We start from the raw sequence: 21,676 nt of genomic DNA, 5'->3' as shown, positions 1-21,676 counted from the left end.
TAGAGGGCTGGTGCTAGGGGCTGACTAAAGGGGGAGCCGGGGTGGAGTTTCAGGATTTGGTGCCATTTTTCCCTGCTCTCGCTCATTGCCCTGATGGTTCAGGGTCACAGGTCAAGGGCACGGACAAAGGGTATGTCTTCAAGAGTTGCAATTGGTGGGTGCTTTCTGCATTTCAGTGGTTCATGGGTATTCCTCCTCTTGTGTGGTTTATGGGCACTTCCTTTGAGACTCAGTATCTCTCTCTTTATTCCAAATTCCTATCTCAGAAGTACTGAGTAATTCTCTTAAGTAGATTGAGCTAAAGCTAGAGCCATGTTAAATTATTAGATCATATTAAATTTTAAATCCTATTGAGCTAAATTTAGTTTTTTTTCCCACTGCTCAGTGGCCACAGTGCTACTGAGGAAGATCAATGAGGCTATGAAGAAAAGCCACATTTTCTTTGCACACCCAAATGGTGGTATGAATAAATTTGCAGTCACACTACAATTATATTGTTTGTTCTAGAGGAAATGTATTGATGACAGTTTTCCTCAGGGTCTAACAGACTTCTAAATCTAAAAGTGATTTGCTATTTTTTAAAAAGTTAATTAGAGGCCGTGTGAAGTAATGGAGAAAAAAAGGTGTTGGAAGACAGATCTGAATTCCAGCCCCACATCAACTATTTCCTGGCAGCAAGAGTCACAAACAAAAAAGTCTTTTAATTTCTATAGCAGTGAAATTTTGTGTTGGATATTTAAAATAAAAATGTGGGGAATTATGTTCTGTATCCCTTGGTATCCTCATCCATAAAATGGGCATGGGGAGACAAAGATGGAAGAAATAATGTCTATATTCTTTTTCATTCTAATATTTTGTGCTATCAGAAGATGGGAAATCGGATTATGAGAGTCACAGGAGTTCCTACAAATAGGGCCTGAGAAAAGGATTTTGCCCATATTTAAAAAAAAAAGAAAGAAAAGATTCTGATCATCCCTAAGTCTTTTCCTAGTAGAAATGACTAAAAAGGCAGTGTCATTTTTCTCAAATAATCAGTACTTTTTTTAGAGTCAGCTCAGCAAGAATTTACCAAAGGGCCATGATTCCAATAAAACTTGAAAGGAACCTGTGGACTGCTGTATTATTCAAAGTCAAAATCTGTCACCTATGTAGGATTAAAAATTTGTATCCATCTCATCCTTTTTGTTACAAATAATTTGAAAATCAATTCTTCTATTAACAATTAAAGATGGCAAGTGACCAACCTTCGGGGCAAGTCCCATGCACAAATGAGGCTCTTATCTTCAAAGTACAAAGCTTTACAAGATGACACTGAGGCCTGTTGAATGTTTTTATTTGAATATGAAAGAAGGATCTTTTGCTTCTTTGCTGCCTTCCCCTGAAATTTGCTCATTTTTATCAATAGAAAATGCTATGCTTGTAGGATTGATCTATTAACCATTTTCAAACTGCAGTTAGGTTTTATAGACTTCTAAAATTTTTCTGTTCAGTGAGATCACAGATATTTTTATACTTCTGGCAAAAAGAAGAAAAGGCAATGTTCTTGTCAGTGAATCAATCATTTGCTGATTCGAAGGGGCATATAACTCTCCATTAAGAGGAATGCACCAGAACAGGTCCAAAGAAAGAACAATAGTCACACATGCTGGCAATAATAATTCTAGTTTCAACTGTTGGTCGCCTTCCATATGCCATGCAGTGAGCAAATGCTTTTTGTTACGTGGACTCATTAATTCCTCAAGAGCCAGCGCTTGGGGTATGAATGGAAGGAGTTTTTCTGAGTGCACTTCAAGAAAAAGTTTTAGCCATCCAGTTGTTCATCAGTCTAATAGCTAATTTTGTTTCTAATAGGTAAATGTTTACAGCGCTGAGAAGTCCACAGGATGCATGTCAAGCCCACAGGTGAACTGCAGGAACTCTGCTCTCTATGAGCAAAGACTGCCATCTTGTGGAAATCACACACTCAACAAAAGAATATCACCCTACCCAGCCAGAAAGTGTTCCTGGCCCTCACCAAGAACTTTGCAACTAATTTCTTGCCTTGTTATGGGCATATATCACTGTTGCTTATAATTAAAGGGGAAAACTCTCCTTTGGATGTTGTTAAGCTTCATTTAAAGGGCCAGTTTCTCATGAAGATTTGAAAGAGAACTTATCTTTCTGCTGATTAAAGAAATCACATTTTACTAACTTACTTTACCTAATCCTTAAGTCAAGTTTTTGTTAAATAATTAAAAAGAGGGTGTGGAGAGACCTTTCTGGTGGAATTTCCAGGAGCACTGGATTTTGTAGCGAGCTTTTATGACAAAACTCTTGGCTCTGGGAGTCTTTTCATTCTCTTCCAACACAATAGCCTGGAAGAGCCTACATTCCTTGGAGTCTGCTGTGGGCTGTTCCGAGCTGCACTGAGAGACCCTGTAGTCCAATTACTATGTGTATCCCTGAGCTGCTGTGATGGTAAGATCCACCTTAGAAAGAGCTCCTCGCAGCTCCTGGGGTATACCAGAAGGCTCCTAGAGAACTCAGCTCTCTGAACTTAAAAATTCTGCAATAAAATGAATTCTTTGATTTATCACCTTTGACTCCTAATAGAATTGAAATGGGTGAAGTATAAAATGTAGAGTTTGGTAACTGTTCTTAAAGCTAAACTATTTTCCATGTTGAGAACAAATAAGGAGGTAGTAAGTTGAATCATGGAGATCTCAGATACCCCTGAGGAATCAGAGCAGGCAGATCATCAACTCCTGAATGAATGAAAGAATGAGTGGACATGAAGTGAGGGCATTAAAAAAAAAACAGCTTCACAATGTTGCCTAGTCTGCTCTGACTGGATGTGCAATCACGTTTTAGAAGAACTCTTGTACCCAAGGAAATGCCTGGTAATGAAATATGAAATCTTGAAATTTGAATGGACAGATGAATAAGAAGTACACGGAACAAATTTAAAAATGGCTTCAATGATAAGGGGCGGGGGAAGTAGGATCTGAGGACTGAGTTCATTTGCTAAAACTGAATTAGGCATAGTCTATCAATAAACATACACCTGTTCTGTGAGGGGAGTGGGGGGAGCGGGTACGCATTCCAGAAAGGGGATCAGGCATTGATCAAACGACTGCAAATAATGCAAAACGATGATAAGTGTCATGAGGGGAAAATCTCACACTTTCACAGACACCCAATAGCAGAGTGGCAGGAGGAGCAGGAAAGCAGTAAAAATGGGTTTCGTTTTGTGTGTGGATAATTGTCAGCCTCCGTATCCATGGGCCCCACACCCACAGATTCAGGTTGAAAATAGTCAGAAAAGAAGAATTTTTTCTGTAATGAATATGTACAGACTCTCTAATTATTTTATTCGCTAAATAATACAGTCTAACAACTATTTATAGACAGCACTACATTTTGTTAGGTAATAAATAATCTAGGGATGATTAAAGGCATGAAGGAGGGTGCCTGTAGGTCATATGCAAGTACTAAGCCACTTTATATGAGGGTCTTGAGCATCCTCAGATTTCGGTATCTGTAGGGGAACCTGGGATACATCCCCCATGGATACTGAGAGACAATTGTATTCTCATTAAGCAAGGGTTGATTTCAGTCCCTTTTATGTCTATACATACTTATAAGCACAAATTTAAGAATAATTATTTGTCCCAACATGATTACATTTTTCCTTCAACCTTGAAGGAAAATGGTGCCCTGATTACCAAGTGAAAACACCTAAAGGATTTGCCATTTCGTTTCATTATTATTGTGGTATAGCACTTAACATGAGAGCTAACCTATTAATGAATTTTCAAGAATATAATACAGTATTATTGTCCATAGGCAAAGTGTTATATAGTAGATCTCTAGATTTTATTCATCTTTCATCACTGAAATTTTATACCATTCATTAGCAACACTACCATCATTTAAACGGTATTCATGAGGAGGCCAAGCAAGTCACTTTGATGCTACGATTATGTATTTGTATGATCCTAGTACAGTACCAGAAATTCCCACAGGTAGTTCCTTCTTTGGATCAAGGCATTATTCCTCAAGTGTATTTCTCAACTTGTTTCCCCATGTGTTCTCAATATGTGTTACTTGGGGAGGAAAATGGGGGAAGGGAAATGGAAGTTGAATATGGGAAAAGCTGAGTTTAGCAAAATCATACAGGCTTACTTTTCCACAAGTGGTCTTGAAGAGTCCATAGGCTAGCATCTTGGTATACTTCCAAGAAGGTGCTTCTCAGAGTTAATGACCACAGAGCCCTTTTCCTGCAGAGGCTTTCTAAGTACTAGTGTCCTGGGGAATGCACTTTGGGGAATTCTGGAAAAGGAAATGAATTTATCTGGGATAAAGACTGGAATACAGGAGACATAGAACCCATTATTACCTACAATTATTTTAGTAAATGATGTTAATCAATTAATTGCCCCTGTTGAGAAACATTCTGAGGTGATGGGAAATTAGGCAGATTGGTTTCACAAGAAGCAAGGAGGAAAAGCCCAGGCTGTTGGGGAGACTCAAGGGCACTATCAGTCCTGCAGTATCCATGGGAGTTAACAGCTGAAGACCAGCTCTCCATGATAGGTGGAGACAGAGATTCTCCTAGGGCTGGTCTCACTCTTAATTAAATCAAGTTAAAAGTTGATCCCACCCCCAGTGTCCTTCCCTTTATCATTTTCCTCAATTTTCTAGCCCCAGGCTAGTTATAAAAACAGGTAAAAAGGTTATGTGTCACCAAAAGTTGGTGATTTACTCCTGCCAAATTGGCCTAGTTCTTTTCCCTCACCTTTTAAACAGTCTCACCCCAAAGAATCCCAAGACCCAGGATGAGATTACAAATGTAGGACACAGGAGCACAAGGAGATGGCCTCTGGGTCCCTCTCTTCCCACCCCCAGCCGTGTCCTGCATAGGAAGGTTCCCCTGCTCAAAGCTGTGTGTACCTGAGCTTGCACATCCATGCTCTGTGCTCCCTCTAACACTACCACGTATGTCTTTGGTACCCTTGTGACAATAAGATCTACTCTCAGGAGGACATCCCTGGGAATAGAACTGAAAGACCACTGAGCTATTAGGCCAGAAAATTCCAGAGAACCCTGAGGATGTGTGCACTCTGGACCGTATATAACCTGGGCCTCTGAGGAGGGGCATCGCTGGAGGAGGGGCAGGCCAGGCAGGTGTTAGATAGAGCCCAAAGAATATTCAGAATTGAGACTAATTTCTCAATGAGAATCACACTTCAAAAAGCTGCAGTCTTTGCAGTTACTCCCAGAATGTGGAGAGAAAAGATGAAGAAGAAGGGCATTTCTTATTTGAATTGAACTACTTCTGAATGCCTCTAGTCAGCTTTTCTTCTTGTTCTCCAAGGTGAAATTTCTTCCCCTTTGGCATTAAAAGGAAAACTAGATCAGTTGTGTGAAAAAACAAAAAATGATGTATTTTATCAACTTCAAACTTGTCCCAAGGCTTTCTTGCACACTGTGTTAAATAATAGAAGTCTTTTTAATTGAATTTCTATGTGTGTAGCATATGCCGGGCGACATTACGCCAGCATCTTGCTCAAAGCAGCAAAACGTTCTTCATAAAAGCATTAAGATCTAGAGGATCCTTCTGTGTGTAGGAAAGGCACACAGAATTGCAGCAGCTTGAAACCACATCAAAACAGGGCCTCTGAAATGGAATTGTAGAAAGCCACTGCACCAAACCAGGGACAGGAGTATTTAGTTATAATAAAACCCAAAGAAGGAGGAAAGGAGGGAGGATGGAGATGGGAGGAAGGGGTGAAGATGGGGGAAAAAGTCCCGCAGCACAACCTCATCTCTAGAACCAGAGCCATCATGGTTAGTTTCCTCATAGTCCACCCTATAAGCTGATCTGTAGAATCCTGTCCACCCGCAGCCACCATCCTTTAGAGGTCGGGTGGAAATCAGAGCTGTCATGGAGAAGGCAACAACTATGTCTGCAATAACATGGGTTGTGTTCTTGACCCCCAAGGATCCTGGAACTTCAGCAGAGTGGCGACATGGACATCTTGAAGCACAAATGGTGGCCTAAGAATGGCCAGTGTGACCTGTACTCCTCAGTGGACACAAAGCAGAAAGGAGGCGCCCTGGACATAAAGAGCTTCGCGGGGGTCTTCTGCATCCTGGCTGCGGGGATCGTCCTGTCCTGCTTCATAGCCATGCTGGAGACCTGGTGGAGCAAGAGGAAAGGCTCCCGGGTCCCGTCCAAAGAGGTACTTGACGAGCTCCGGCTCTGACTTGAACCCACAACCAGGCCGTCCCTCCAGGCAGGCTGGCCATGGGGAAAAGGATAATGAATTGGGGGCGGTCATTTCTTTCTTGGAAGATGGAAAATAAATTTGAGTGAATGGAGAAATGGATAAGGCCACTCCTAATTTCCATTTTAGGCCCTAGCAGATAAGTGCAGAGCAGACTATAGTATCTCAAAGACTGACAAAGCCTGTGTCATGAGGCCCTTTAAAATGTTCCTCAATCTCAGGATAGACTTTAATTCAGTGATTTTTTTAAAGGTTTAGTGATTTCCTGGACCAATTTATAATGATGCTCACCATTTCATTTTATTTAAATTAGTTCTTTAACTTGTAGATAAATTACTTATTTGGGTTTCTAAGACTAGGCCTGAAAAGTGCGATGCTATAGTGAAAAATAATCAGAATTTTCTCATCCCCACTGGTGACCTGTTACAGGTAGATCTGTAGGGTTGTCCTGTGATTTGGGTTCTTTCATGACCCCAAGCTTGCCAGATATAATCAAGGAATCATCCACAATTCTCTTTTTCTCATTTTCTCCTGAGCCATCTTAGTTCCAGGGCCATATTAAATTTTTCTAGATATACAAAAGAATAATTGCAGAGTTACACATACTGTCTCTTTTAAAGTACCACGTGCCTCGTTTTCCTTACAAATTATGGGGTTTGTAAGTTACCAGTGAAAATATAAAGTTAAAATAAACTATTTGATTCATTTATGTTGTTTCAATTGGACCAAAAGGTGAATTTAAAAAAAAATGAAATTACATTCACTAAAATTTCAGAAATTGAAATGGAAGACAACCTGAATTTCTTTTACGATTTGATCTGGTGAAGAGTTTCAAAGGAAAATTTTAAACTTTCTTTAACTAGAACTTGGCTAACTGAGGACTGGAGCAAATCCTGAGAGGATTTGCTTTGATGCACAGATTAAAATGACTTCTGTTTTTTATACAGATTTTTACACATTAATGTATTATTTCAAGCAGGCTGTTTTCTAAAGTAGTCTAAGGACTCTATCTTTACCACCTTATGTGAAAAATTGATCAGCATCATTTCAAGGAAAAGCTTGGCTCAGCCAAAATAAATCTTAGCTTGCTACCTGTGTGATCATCCGTTCTAAATAAGTGGAGAGCGAGTTAAAAATTAATCAGCTTTGATTGTAGTGTTTTCTTTGTGGAATAAGCTTCTGGTATCTCTGTTGACGTTGATTCAATGCAAAAGACCACATTAATGCAGCATTATAGCTGAGACTTCATATTCTCAAAAATCTAAAAATTAAGGACTCCCCAAGCTCCTTATATTTTGAATTACTATATGTGATATTAAATTTTTGCATTATTATATCTGTTGATGGATGACTATATTACAGTTGCTGTGGGAACCATAAAATTATATGTCTCAACCCTCTAAAGTCTCAGTGATAATATTGCATTAATGGATATTTTTATTGGATTTTAAAATGAGAAAGAAGAAGGAAAAACAGTGATGCACATCAAAATATTTTTCACTGAGGAGCGCCATAACAGCATGATGAAAAAAAACAAAATTCAGACCCCATTCTAACTCGTGACAGCTAATCCAAATCCTAGGAACAAATATTTTCTCCTTTTGTGATTAATAGATATTTTTAAACCCTCACAAATTTAATTTGTTGAGCTTGGCTATAAATAAGAGTGATAACATGGACAATTTTCCTTCTTGATAGCTCTACTTTTTCAAATATTGGGTTTTAATACTCACATTTAATGAAAATACTAAGGGATTTAAGAGAGGTTTCATCTTTAAAAATCTGAGGTTTTACTTCATTTTTGTTTATTAAGTGCCTTCTTATAAAAAATCATTAGCATAGCTTAAAAGCATCCTTGGTTTAGAGCCATGTACCATAAAACTGACCCTAAATTAAAACTATCTATCATTCCCATGTCCTGACTTGAAGAGGTCTCTAAACATCCTGCTGACCTCACCATATTGCCTGATTCGTATGCTAGATACCTTAAGTAAATGAAATCTCAATTAGAAATTGGTTCTCTTTTTCTCTGTCTAAAAAAAAAAAAAAATCTTACATATCGCTGGCCTACAAGAAATAACACTTTAATAGTCATTAATACTTTAGTATGAAATAGCACATCATATCCCTTTTCTCTAAGAATGAAAATTTAAGGTTAGAACTAGATGGTGGAAAGGATCAAAAATCCAATTTGGAATGAGACACTGAAAAGAGAGGAACTGTGTATAAAGAAGAGGTGGAGGGGGTTGGAGGGAGTTGCCAAAACCATACTTTTCCTTCATACGGTTTTGCCGGGCCTGTCTTATATAGAATGGTAATCACTCTTCTACAACTCTCTGGTCTTTCTAGTTGCATGTGGTGTATGCTCATTTTAGACTTTTCACTGGAAAAAAATATATATATTTTTTTATCTCAGAATCATATTGGTATTCCCAGAAGCTAATAAGCACAGTGCCTGACTCATATTAGGTGCTCAATAAATATTTGTTAAATGAATAAACCCCAAAGTTCAGTTAATTACATGTTTGCTGAACTACTTTTTCCTTTTCTTTCTTTCTTTTCTTTTCTTTATTTATTTATTTTTTTTTTTTTAACCATGGAAGCTAGTACTGATGAGAACCTTATTTTCTTTTTCTTCATCTCCAGGATGACAAGGAAATTGACCTGGAGCACCTCCATAGACGTGTAAATAGCTTGTGCACAGATGACGACAGCCCCCATAAACAGTTTTCCACCTCGTCAATTGACTTGACCCCTCTGGACATTGACACTTTGCCAACACGACAAGCACTGGAGCAAATCAGTGATTTCAGGAACACTCATATCACCACAACAACCTTTATCCCAGAGCAGATCCAGACTCTTAGCCGCACACTGTCAGCTAAAGCTGCCTCTGGTTTCGCTTTTGGCAACGTGCCTGAGCACCGAACTGGCCCTTTTAGGCACAGGGCACCTAATGGGGGCTTTTTCAGGAGTCCTATAAAAACAATGTCATCTATTCCTTATCAACCGACTCCTACCCTGGGGCTCAATCTGGGTAATGATCCAGACCGAGGCACCTCCATATGAGCATCAAACAAAATCTCTTCACTGTTTCTTCTTTAGGACTCCCGTTGCAAGGAGCAACTGTAATATTGTGGGACTAACATGGATGTAACTTTAAAAAAAAAAAAAAATCAGGATTATTAGTAATGATTCTAGTTCTTTCTTCCCACCTTCTCCTTCTTTTCTCTCCCTGTTTATTTCTCTTTCTCCCCCGCTCTCTTCTCGTATATTTCCCTCCATTTTTTTTTCATTACTCAACTTGTTCCCCCAGAATATAGTATTCTAGGATCCTATTAGTCTGCTTTTCATATACTGTACTTCAAGTTTAGGAAATGTGCACTGAGTATACTAAAAGTATATGCAGGTTTAATTTTACATCAAGGCCTCTAACATAACATTTCTCTATTTTTAAAAATATAATTGCAATAACTTCAGTCTTTTTACATTCTTCTGCTGCATCCATATAATGCTCCACTGCTGTTGAGTGTCCTTTAACTGTGGACCAAAGGCAATCCCTGCAGTGTTTATAAAACAATTTCAAGACCATTCAGGCCACACAATATCAGAATGCAATTTTGTAGGATTACAAAAAGCCATTAATATGCCAGTCAAGACTACAGTTAAAACTACTCTTGCACTGCAACAGTGCATATGACCTTTATGTGATTGTACAGTATCAAAAGTTTTTTCTTATGTACAGTAAACTTTATCATATGGCAGAAGCCTCTATTGTGTTAAATAACTTAGTATCTCATATATATATATACATATATATGCACCTATATAATGTGTATATATATAAAAAGGCAGCCATTGCTATTGCAATTCATTTAATAAAGCTTTAGTTTAAAAAAAAAAGTATTGTATACAGGAACTATGTATAGTGCGGGAGGTCTTTTCAGTTAGAAAAGGCAGGTTGCTTTAATGTTATTCTGACTCGCATTGTTTGCCAACAGAGAATATTTTATACTTTTGTTATTAAAGCATCCAGGGCGACTTAATATTTGTTCCTAGATGTAATTCATTTGAATAGGTTTTGCATTTGTTATTCAGCAGTGTATAAAGCTAACCTTGATAATTTTACTTTTAATTAATTATCTAAATGGAAAATGCTATTAGCTGAATCATATCCACTACAGTACCTAGAGCTCCATAGGAGTCTAAGCATAGATCATAAAAGGTTAAAAATCCTCTTCCAAAGCAGGAAGCCAATCAACATAACAACAGTAGTTGGGGAGGAATGGGAGCCCTTCAGAAGTATTGATGTGGCCTTAATTATGTCATCCATTACCCTAAAGAAAAAAAACGTAATTACCACGCTGGGCTCTCATCTTTACCCCTTTATACGTTCAGTTCCATTTGGAGGAGTTATGTATTTTTTAACATTAGTGCCAAGTGTATAGAAGGACAACAGCAAAAGCAGTGCCTCTTTGGGCACAACCCTTTTCAAGTAGCATTCTTATCTGTTAGAAAATGTAGAAAGAACTTCATTTGTAATCCTTAAATTAAAATGTGGTAAGTAGGCAGCAAGAACTTATCCTGTGTTTTTACACAGCCATGCACTTATTTTAAGCTAATTCACTCCATGGCTAGGATCGAGATAGGAATCAACCTATGTGATTTGCTTTAGGAGAAATTAAGAGGTATATTCTTAAGGCATATTATATTTTGATGCTAATTCTGTTCTGGGGAGCACCTTGTACTGTCACTGTTTTTGTACTAAATCTTCAAATATTGTCTACTGTGTAAGGCAGAGAAATTTCTTATCATGCAAAAACCATTTGTTTCCAGGGTAACAAGTACCTAAGTGCATGCACAACTTGCTTTCCCTTGTAACATTCATGATCTCATTCACAATTCTGATTTTAAAACAAAACAAAAAAAAATCTTTACAATGAGCTATATAGGGACATACCAGATGTTGCAGTGATTTTAGCTATCAACAAACTGTTAACCATGTACAATATTTAAAATAGGCTTATTTTGATGTATTGCCTATTATACAAATACACAAAACATTTTTGGAGGCCTCAGTTATGAGTGGCAGAGCTTTCTGTGTATAATTTGTCTACATAATTTGTCTAATAAAAATGTTTTCTAAACTTGCTCTCATACTATTGAAGTCTTAACTGTAAGATTTGAAAATGCTTACTTTCTTTCTGATTGAGCTGAATTTTTCCAAAAAAACTTGTCTTGAGTTAATTAAAGCATAAAACACACTAAGTTACTAACAGAACTATTACCAAAGTGAGTGGCTTTCTAAAATCCATACTAAAGGCTGTCTTAAACCAATGACAGACTGCATTTCTGCTATTGGGGACAATTTGAACCAACAATATATTTACCTTTCTTCCTGGATATCTCTATGAGCACTTTTTGGGGGGAGAGATTTATCCTAGTTCACAGAAACAATGCAACCATTATAATAATAGCAGGATTGACTGTCAACCAAATAAATACTTTTTAAAATAGACTTTGCTGAATGGTACTTTGCTTCATCAATTAAAAAGAAAAAAAAAGTTGAGAAGATCCATTTACCCTACATAATACCTTCTCTTTTTTGTTGTTGTTATATCAAAAAAAAAAGAAAGAAAGAAAATTAAGGAGATCTTCTCTATTAAAAAATTTCTTTGCTGTTAGAGAAAGATTCATCACACTGAATCTTTTAATCTAGAAAATCATTCAGACTAAGATTATTTCTGATGCAGTATTCTTTGCTACATTCAACAACATTTTTTAAATTCTTTTAGCTTTTAACTCACTCAATGGGTATAAATATTATTTGGATTAAAACCTGCTGTCTAAAATTCCTTCAAAAATAGTTTTTTAACCATTGAAACTAGGAGGAAATTTTGAGGTGAGGTCCAGACTGCCTCCTTTATTATATGAATAAGGGAACCTACTATGCTAAGATTTGACTTGTCCACATTTTTGATAATCCAAGACTTGAAACTGAACCTTTTTTCTATTTAACTCTCTCGTGCTTCAGTTATCTTCACAGGGGTCTTTGTGGACTTTGAATGTAGAGTTGGCTAGATAAAATGTTTCCATTTGCTTCTCTCACCATCCTAGGCTGCAAATCTCTAGGATCTTTCCTTGCTCATTTGGGACCACAAAGATCATCTGATTCAACTGGTCCTTTTGCAGATGGGGAAGCAAGCACTCATGTTATTTACCCAAGGTCAATGCTCCTGGCAGAACTAAAGCTGGATCCTGATTCTATAGTACCAGTTCCTCCAGCCATAGTTTGTGGGGGCTTGACCACTTAGACCAGCGTGTTATTTCAATACAAGACAAATACCCACTAAGATGTCCAGTTTATTCCATCAGTGAGTCATTAAGATACCTGGTTGTCATTTTTACATCAGAACTTATACACAGGTTTTGCTTTAATCATACATGCATAACAATCGTTAAGACCTCCTTTCTTCCTATATATATTAACCTACAGGCAATTTTTTTGTTTTCTTAATTGTTATCATTTTTTTCCATATTCTTTAGTTTGGGATTGACTGTCACCCAAATAAATGCTTTTAAAAATAGACTTTGCTGAATGGTACTTTGCTTCATCAATTAAAAAGAATTTTAAAAAGTTGAGAAGATCCATTTACCCTACATGAATACCTTCTAAGCCACACAATTGAATAACAGATTTTCACTATTTTATAATCCAAATTTTCCGGTGAAAAGCCCTCTGGATTATGAGTACAGTTAACTAAAGCAGAGCTAAGAGTTTATGTACTGGTAAACATGTGTTTTCTCCTTAAGTGTACGCCTCGTGATGATTGATAAAAATACAGTGCACTCACTAAAACTGGGCTTCCTTCTAGAGTATTTTTATTTCTATATCAAATCCTATAACCAACCCTTGTGGCCATGATATTAATAAATGGATAACAATTATTGCCATAATTATCATCTCAACAAATTTTAACAGATATCTTCTCAATAAATATTTTTAGACACCCTGCTATGAGGTAGTATGTCTGAGCTCCCTAGATTGAAATGACTTTCTGGACACTGAAATTAGAGCTAGAGCTTGTGTTACATTGTATGGATTGAGCTAGATCCGTGTCTCCAGAGAGCCGGCTGGGTGACTGCCCCTGGGCTCTGCAGTCAAGGGTGGCATGAAGGAATGCCTGTGCTCAGCTCTGGGTTTGGATGTGTCCCACCTCTTTGCTCTGTCCTTGCCCCTTACCCACACGCAGAATATGGAAGCCACCTTAGAGACCATCTGGGGTGACATGTTGAGTCCCCCCAAACCAGTACAGTCCTTTCGGGACCTGGACTGTCCAACTGACAAGAGCAATCCATCCTAATAGTTCTCACGAGCAGAGCAAGAGGCAGCTGAGTGGGCTTCCTAGGTTCAGACCATCTCCACAAAGAAGACCTGGAAATTTCCCCAGATGCCAGGCGAAGAGTCCAAAGTTTCAGAAATGTGAAAACTGCCATAAGCCACAGGCCAGCTACTACCTAACCCTGTATCCTTACCAATACCTGCACACCATTCAGACTGGCACTTCCCCGCAGGTGTCTGTGTCAGAACAATGCCACATTAACTCATTTTCTATCCCTGCAGATCTAATTAGTCAGGAGAGTTAGAGCTTTGTAGTGTTTCAAACTCCTTGCTTCAAAGGAACTGAACAATCTTATTAGGGCTCTTTTTCATGTTGCAACTAAGCTTCCTGGCTGCCTTTTCTGTCCTTTCTAAGACACGGGATGCAGTGCAGCCTAGGAGCCAATGAATGTGAAATGGGCCCCAGGCTGCCCACTGTGACCACAACTTCCCACCCACTGTGCCTCCAGAAGACTAGAAACTTCATGGCTTTGCTCTATTGTATAGGGCTGCAGAGAGGTATGGAATGGTCACATGATGCCTTCCACCCACCACAAGGAATGGAAACTGCTCTCTCTCATTTCCACACCTGAATTTTCCAGATTCCCATTTTTTTATAATATTCATATGCTTTGTTTCCACATAATATTGATGGCAACACAAAAATCGCTCAAATTTGAGTGCATTTTCCCTATCTGAAGTCTCCATCATGGCTTCCACACAATTTAGGAGAAAGTATTACCTTTTAACTACTGTTATACATTTCCCAGAATTTCTAATTTCTTCAGAGTGGAGAAGAGAAACTGGCAATGGTATTTGGACACATTCCTGAACTTATGCCATCCATGTGGCTGTGTAGCCTTTGTGAGGCATGAGAACCTGGCTTCCTTTTGAAGAAATCTCCTAGCTTCCCACCTTGGAACTGACAGTACATTTCAAAGGTCTCAAACTATCCATGATGTGATCAGAAATTTCCAAAACTGTCAAGACAACATTAATGCTCATTAATTAAAAACTAATTAAGCTTTTATAACAGCTGCTTTAGAAGGAGAAACATATGTCACAAAAATCAAAAGAACAATACAGAATGAGAGACTAGATGAAAATATGGCTTTTAATAAATACTTTGTCGAAGATTTGAAATGTGAATAGAAGACAAACTTCAATTTTAAAATTATTATACTGCATTTTTAAATTGGTGCTGCTGAAAACACTTTGGAAGGTAGTTGCTTTAGAAATTAAATAGCTACTTCAGTGGCTATTTCTATTTTTTGTTGTTGTTTAAATTAGACATCACTATTATTTTTTAAGCTCACACAGACATGCATATGCAAAGAAATCCTGAAATTGAAAAGTAAGTATTTACAGCTTGCCTATTCACTGTGCAAAAGATTAATAACGGGAGGCCTTAAAGAGCTAGTTCTTCTAATATATAATAAAACAAAGTTCAATTTGTAAAAATTTAAATTCAGAACACTTTCAGGATCACAACTACTTCCTGGAGCAAGGGATACCAGTATCTATCTCAGACTCAGTGAATAAGTATATGATGGTTAATATTTAATTCATTTTCAGAATTATATTAAAACTGACCTTAAAATTAATTCTAGCCTTCTATTAACACCTGTTCACAAGAGTTGGCTATAAAATTTGTTGTTAGAAATAAAAACACAAAATGAATATGAAAATGGAGTTCAGCATATCTCATTTGACTTTTTCATGCTAATAATGGTTATTGAGTAATAATAAGCTCAAGTGCTCCTCTAGGTACTATTTTAAAAAGCTTTGAAGGTTAGTTGTTCAATGCATTACAGCAGCGTGATAACTTCCCCGATATCTTTGACACTGAATATCTAACACAGAACTACATTCGCACACAATGTTTTCCAATGAGTACAATGCTTTTTTCAGAATTAACGTGCTTAAAATAAAAATTAGAAACAACTAAGCTGCACAGCAAGATAGAACACATAATTGGGACTCCCAGATTCAGTTCTGTATGACTAAGCATTTTAAAGTGTGTTTATTGCTCACCCACTCAGATTTCTCCATGAAAATGTCACGGTTAAAAGACCATTCACAAACTGAGCAACACATGTGCAAACACTGCTCACAAGTACAGTCTCCAAAGTGTCTGGTGTGTCCAACAATCAACCATCAACAATTGAATTTTAATTAACTCTTAAATGGTCATCATCATCAAATGAAGTTTTATTTCTTCATAATAAAGATTTTTGTCTCTCTTTTTTTTACAAGTATTAGTATGTACACATAAAGTAAGTCTGCAGGGAGAGAGAATATATTAGCAACAAAACAATCACATGTGATCAATCTGTCCCTTGACAAATACTTTCTGAGCACCTACTATGAATGTGGCATCATAGAGCAGAGCTTTCCTAACTGGTGTGCCAAGACACACTTCCAGGCCACCAGAGGTTCCAGGGTCTGAGGTATTCATCCCCTCATTTCTCGAGGTAGCAAAGTAGACCCCAGGGCTGGAATTCCACCTGTGTATCTCTCTCTCCTAGTGTGTCCCCAGGAACTTCCAAAGTTGGGGAAATAAAAAAAAATAATAAACATTTGAAAAGTGAAATAAAAATTTATGCATAAATAACATCAACAGACATGAATATACATTCTATCATGATAAAGGATATATCTGTTATATTAGTGGTATAGAGAAATATTCTTTGAGAAGGGGAAAAGAAAAAGGTACCCGTTGGCTACCTTTTCATGGATTCGCAGAATTACTGAGAGTATGCAAAGAGGAGAAGAATAATCTACTACATGCAATAAAATGCTCGAGGACAGGAAGAAATGTTCAGAGGGGCAGTAAACATCAACGTTTGGAATATGACTTCATATCAGGGAGCACCCAAAGGTACAGCCTGTGGAGGTTGTGGAACACCTAAAGGCTGGGCTCCTGAGAACACATCATGTCCCCTTCATTCAGCTTTCACACACTCAACAGAGGTTCATGGGGGTCCTACTATGTATTAGACACTATTCTACATGTTGGAAAAACACCAGTTTAAAAAAAAAAAAAACACTGGGAGTGCTGGGGTTGTGGCTTTGCAGTAGAGCGCTTGCCTAGCTCCTCACCAGCATATACAAAAAAAGTTATTGTGTTTGACTACAACAACAACAACAAATAAATAAATAAATAAATAAACGAGAAACCTCTGCCCCCCAGAAGTTTACAATTAATGGGGGATGGAGGAGACAGACAATAAGATAAATAAGTAAAACATTAGTCTATTAGAGGATAAGGGCAGTAGAGAAAAACCAAGCAAACAAAAGGAGAGCTGGAAGGCCAAGGTGGAAATGGGGACTTGCTATTTTAAATAAAGTGGTCAGAGGAGGTCTCACTCCTCAGGTGACATTCGACTGAAGAATGGTATGGTGGTGCCCTTTGCTGGCAATTTGAATTTCAGTCCTTGAATTGTCAGAGAGAGATGGAAACAGGGGTGGTGGTCACAGGCTCCTAACCATGGGGTGTGTGGAGATCTCCACTGGGGGGAGTGAGGAGCCAGTGAAGGTTTTTGACCAAAATAGAAACATGTTCTTAGAATGTTGTTTAGGAAGATTAAACTGGTAGGAATTTATCAAATGGAAGGGAGAAGAGGCCAACTGAAAGATTTTTGAAGCAGTTCAGGTATGAGCTGAACGTCTTAGTTTAAAAAAAAGAAAGAAGATACAGAGGGCAGATAAACTTTGAAGGAAGAATCCAGAGAATTTGAAGATTCATTGAATATATAGCATGAGATGGAAAAACAAACTAGAGATGGCTGATTTTCAAATTCAGATGCTAAAATGTAAAAATAAGGGGCTGCGGCTATAGCTCAGTGGTAGAGCACTTGTCTAGCCTGAGTGAGGCACTGGGTTTGATCCTTAGCACCACATAAAAATAAATAAATAAAAGTATTGTGTCCATCTACAACTAAAGAATAATAAAAATAATTATAATGAAAATTAGCAAAATCAGAAGAATATCTGGTGTGTTCTTTTTCCTCAAGCTGGAAGGTTTAAGAAACAGAATAAAGAACTGCTTTTTTCTTTTCTTTCACTGGGGGCATGAATGATGGATTGTATGGATTCTAAACAGGTGGAGGGGAACTAAGGGATCAGTCAGCGTCCATGGTGTCTACATAGCACCCCCCAAGTTCCTAAGGGTTTTTCTTGGAATTTAGAGGGATGTTGCTGGGCTAAAGTGAGACGCTCTGGGCTTGTTAGAGCTACTCTGCTTCCACCTCTTCACACATTCAACTTCCAGTTAAGACTCCCTTCACCCTTGGGATAATGCATTGTTGATAAATGGCCAACACTGCAACTCACAAGTTTCCCGAGGCAGCCCATGAGAGCCTTTAAATTTTCATTGTCTAATTCCTAGATTATTCTTCCTTATATTTGGTCTTTGTCTTATGTTGAAAGTTGCTCTCTGTTAGTTTTTTGGGGTTTTTTGTTTTTGTTTTTGTTTGTTTGTTTGTTTGTTTAATACTACAAAACAAGCCTCATCCATTTTTCCACAAAACACTTATCATGTTTCCTACATAGTGGAACCAAGAGTAGACCAAACTGTCTTTTGAAATGGTGACAATAACTCAAAGCTTACAACTGGGCCTTGAAGTTTTCTGGTATCTCCAGTACCCCCTAAAGAGAGGAAGAATGAGAGCGAGGTCCCCTTGTATTAGAGTCACTAGAAACATAGAGCAGCCATCCCTAAATAGGAACTAGAGACATATCCAAATACAGACATGTGTTGTGAAAGGAAATAAAGTTATAGCAGACATTACAACCCCCTGCAGTGTACAAGCCAGCATACTTGGTACAACAAATCAAATCAGGCAACCATGCTGAAACAGTTACATGCTTTGAGTTCTGAGACTATTTCAACTTGAGAGTTCAGAAAACATCTGTTAACACAGTTCAAAGTATTTACAGGAGACCAAAGTTTGATCTGAAATGCCACTTGTTACATGTCCTGCCCTCAGAGTTTAAGAGGTGAACTTTCACCAAGCAGGTAGTACCAAGACAACAGATTTGGATTTTGTCCTAAATCTTGTCTGCTGGCTTTACTTCTCAACTTGCAGTCATTACAATGGTTGACTTTCAAGAGGTCAAGATGATTCCCCCATTCTCATAAAAAGATGTGATAAAACAAATATAAAACAAGATAGATGGTGTATGTCTTTAAGAATTTTAAATCACTTTGGTTACTGGGCGTGGTGACACATGTCTGTAATCCCAGCAATTCAGGATACTGAGGCAGAGGAGCACACCTTCAAAAGCAGCCTCAGCAACTTAGTGAGCTCTTATCTCAAAACCAAAAAAAGGACTGGGGATGTGGCTCTGTGGTTAAGTACCTCTGGGTTCAATCCCTGGCACCAAAAAATAAATAGAATAAAATAACTTTGGTAAAAATCTGCTTTTCAAATTGTTTGAGAATATAATTCCTTGAAATTTACTCTGCCTCCAAAACCTTATTTTTAGCATATAAACCTTGAGATACACACACACACACCCCTACATCCTTCTCCCAAAAGAATAGTACACAAATTAGGTATGCAGTTGTGTTGAATGAATGTACAATGAGAATTTTTCAGTAGTTATGGAGGCACATATTTCTGAATTGCAATTAATAAAAGGTACAGAGCATGTACCCTCATCTAATAATATTTCTTATGTATGGAAGTTTAATCCATTCTCATCTGAAGAAGGAAGTGGGTAACTTCTGCTTCAATTCCTGTTCCTTGCAGGACAATATGTATGTTCTAAGTATAGCAACCATGGGGAAGGAGGGCACATTGACCACATCCAGCACAATGCTAGGCACTATGTATGTTTTTCACTTGATTCTCAAAATAATTCTCTAGATTTGCTGTTGTTGATGCGAATCAAACAGATATAAAATACAACAAAACATAAAACTCTGGAAAGTTAGGTCATTTGACCAAGACCATATAATTATTAGGTGACCAAAGCAAAATTGAAACCCGCACCTCTCTAACTTGGAAATCCATGCTCTTTTACCTCAACTGGCTGCTCCTGCAATCAAAAAGAGATGGGCAATAAGTGACCCTTTCATAGTCCCTCACTCTGTAAGGGGCTGTGTACACTGTACAATGCATAAAAACCAACCGGTCCTCACCAGTTGAGTATATTTTTTAACGCAGAAACTAATAAGTAGTGAATAAAATTTCATAAAAGATGAACATACTTGATATGTGCATTGTAGTAGCATATGAAAAAGTACACTGATTCAGAAAGTACCCTGCCAGATTGGCTTCAACCACAGAGACTGCTCAGATGCCAGCAAAACTGCTGGTTCCTTTCTGTGCTAGTGGTGCCAGCAACCTTTCTTCCCCTTTCTTAATGGAAATATTAAAAAACACTAGTGCCTACTGAGTCCACTTGTATCATGCCCTGACACCTGAACACCCTTTTCCAGCCCTACTTCTACAAGTCAAGGTTAAGCCTATGTTAAGCTCTGCTTGGAGCTACTGCAGGAGATTTCCTAAGCTTCCCACTCCCAGCTCACACCTCACCTAGACATTTACTGGATACTCTTACCAAAGTATTGTTCAGGTGATGTCACTCTGTGATTTAATTTTGACCATATTATTTCCATGGTCTACTAACTGAGGAGCAAGGACCTTAGCTGAGACATCTTAAGAGTGTTCCTGGCAGGAAGCACTAAGTCAGCCATCACAGAGAGGCAGCATTTGAGCCAAGGAGGTAGGATTTTCACAATTAATGATATGAATGTAGATTGTAAATGCAACACACAAAAAGGAAATGGGAAAATACAATTGAAAAGTAGGGAACAGAAAAGAAGGCTATTTGGATTAAAAATGGAGGTCCCATGGAGATAGACAGAAGATATGGAGGAAGAACTGGTTTGTTAATGCAGTCAATAATTTATTTTATATTTTGAGAGTCCTAGACACACACACACACACACACACACACACACACACACACACACACACAAACACCAGGTAAATATGCAAAGACTTTCAAGGCTATTATGAAAATATGTCATGTGCATGTATAGCAACAGGCTAAGACATATGTGTTCCATAAAAGTGACATCTTATAGGAATTCAGAGAAGAGAGAGTGATATCTTTCAAGGTACCCTTTTACTGAAATACAGATATAACTACCATTTAAGATGATAAATGATCAGTATTTAAAAATAGTCCAGAGTATTTTGACAATTCAGAGAAAGAATTCTCTTCTCCTGGGGTGATAAAACATCTTTGTGGAGAAGATAATTTTGGAACAGGGCTTTAAAAACAAGAATATAATTTCCACAGGTGTAGAGTAGAGAAGGACTTTTTTAGGCAAAGAAAAAGATACAATCCAAGTCACAGAAGAGGAAAGCATGGAGCATATTTGAGAAAGATCAAATAGTTTGACTGAAACATGGCCCACGAAGAGTAGTAAGGACATAACATGACAAAACTATAAAAATCAAAGTCAACGCCTACCAAAGGTTTTAGTGTCCGTCTTTTCACAGACAATTCTAGTTTCTGAATAGCTATGAATGTTAGAAATGTGATGGTGTTTACCGTTTGCTAGGAAGACACACAGTTTAACAGGTACGGACAATAAATTGGGATAAGTAATTCTGAAATGGAAATGAAAGGTGATTTGCAACCCAGAACAGGGCCAGGAAAAGCTCCCTAGGAGATGGAATTCCAAATGAGACCTATGGGATTATTGAGAGTTAGCCAGGCAAAGGAAACAGGGGTGGTTCCCACCAACAGACCAGCGTGTGCAAAGATCTGAAGCCAGAGGGCAAGATTTGTTCCAGGGACTGAAAAAATGTCAAGCTGAGCTGGAACTTAGACTGAAAGAAAAGTGCCACGAGAATAATAGAAAGAGGTAGGGAGCAGGCCTTGAAATGCTTCATAAACCACATTCAAGCATTTGTATTTTTAAGGAATAAAGTTTCAGGCATCACTAGGAAGCCACTGAGGAGTTTAAAGTAGTGACCTAATGGTGTTCCTGTTTTAAAGGACC

The 21,676-nt window shown here is 37.9% G+C and overlaps 1 protein-coding gene across 4 annotated transcripts in view; it reads left to right on the top strand.

Annotated features, from left to right (window-relative positions):
• The window catches only part of Grid2 (glutamate ionotropic receptor delta type subunit 2), a 1,411,364-nt gene that overhangs the window by 1,365,693 nt on the left and 23,995 nt on the right, over window positions 1-21,676 (top strand). For 2 of the 4 annotated variants that reach the window (XM_005337550.5, XM_040293078.2), the window contains exons 15-16: window positions 5,984-6,224; window positions 8,916-11,421. In XM_005337550.5, the coding sequence (XP_005337607.1) occupies window positions 5,984-6,224; window positions 8,916-9,338 (664 nt within the window). In that variant the 3' untranslated portion in view covers window positions 9,339-11,421. Of the gene's footprint in view, window positions 1-5,983; window positions 6,225-8,915; window positions 11,422-21,676 lie in introns of those variants that run through there. The other 2 variants (XM_021734724.3, XM_078021917.1) reach the window with 1 other exon arrangement.

This window comes from Ictidomys tridecemlineatus, chromosome 9, assembly GCF_052094955.1.
Source record: "Ictidomys tridecemlineatus isolate mIctTri1 chromosome 9, mIctTri1.hap1, whole genome shotgun sequence".
Lineage (NCBI taxonomy): Eukaryota > Metazoa > Chordata > Mammalia > Rodentia > Sciuridae > Ictidomys > Ictidomys tridecemlineatus.
The sequence above is the reverse complement of the archived record's forward strand: the minus strand, read 5'-3'. Positions and strand labels throughout refer to the sequence as shown.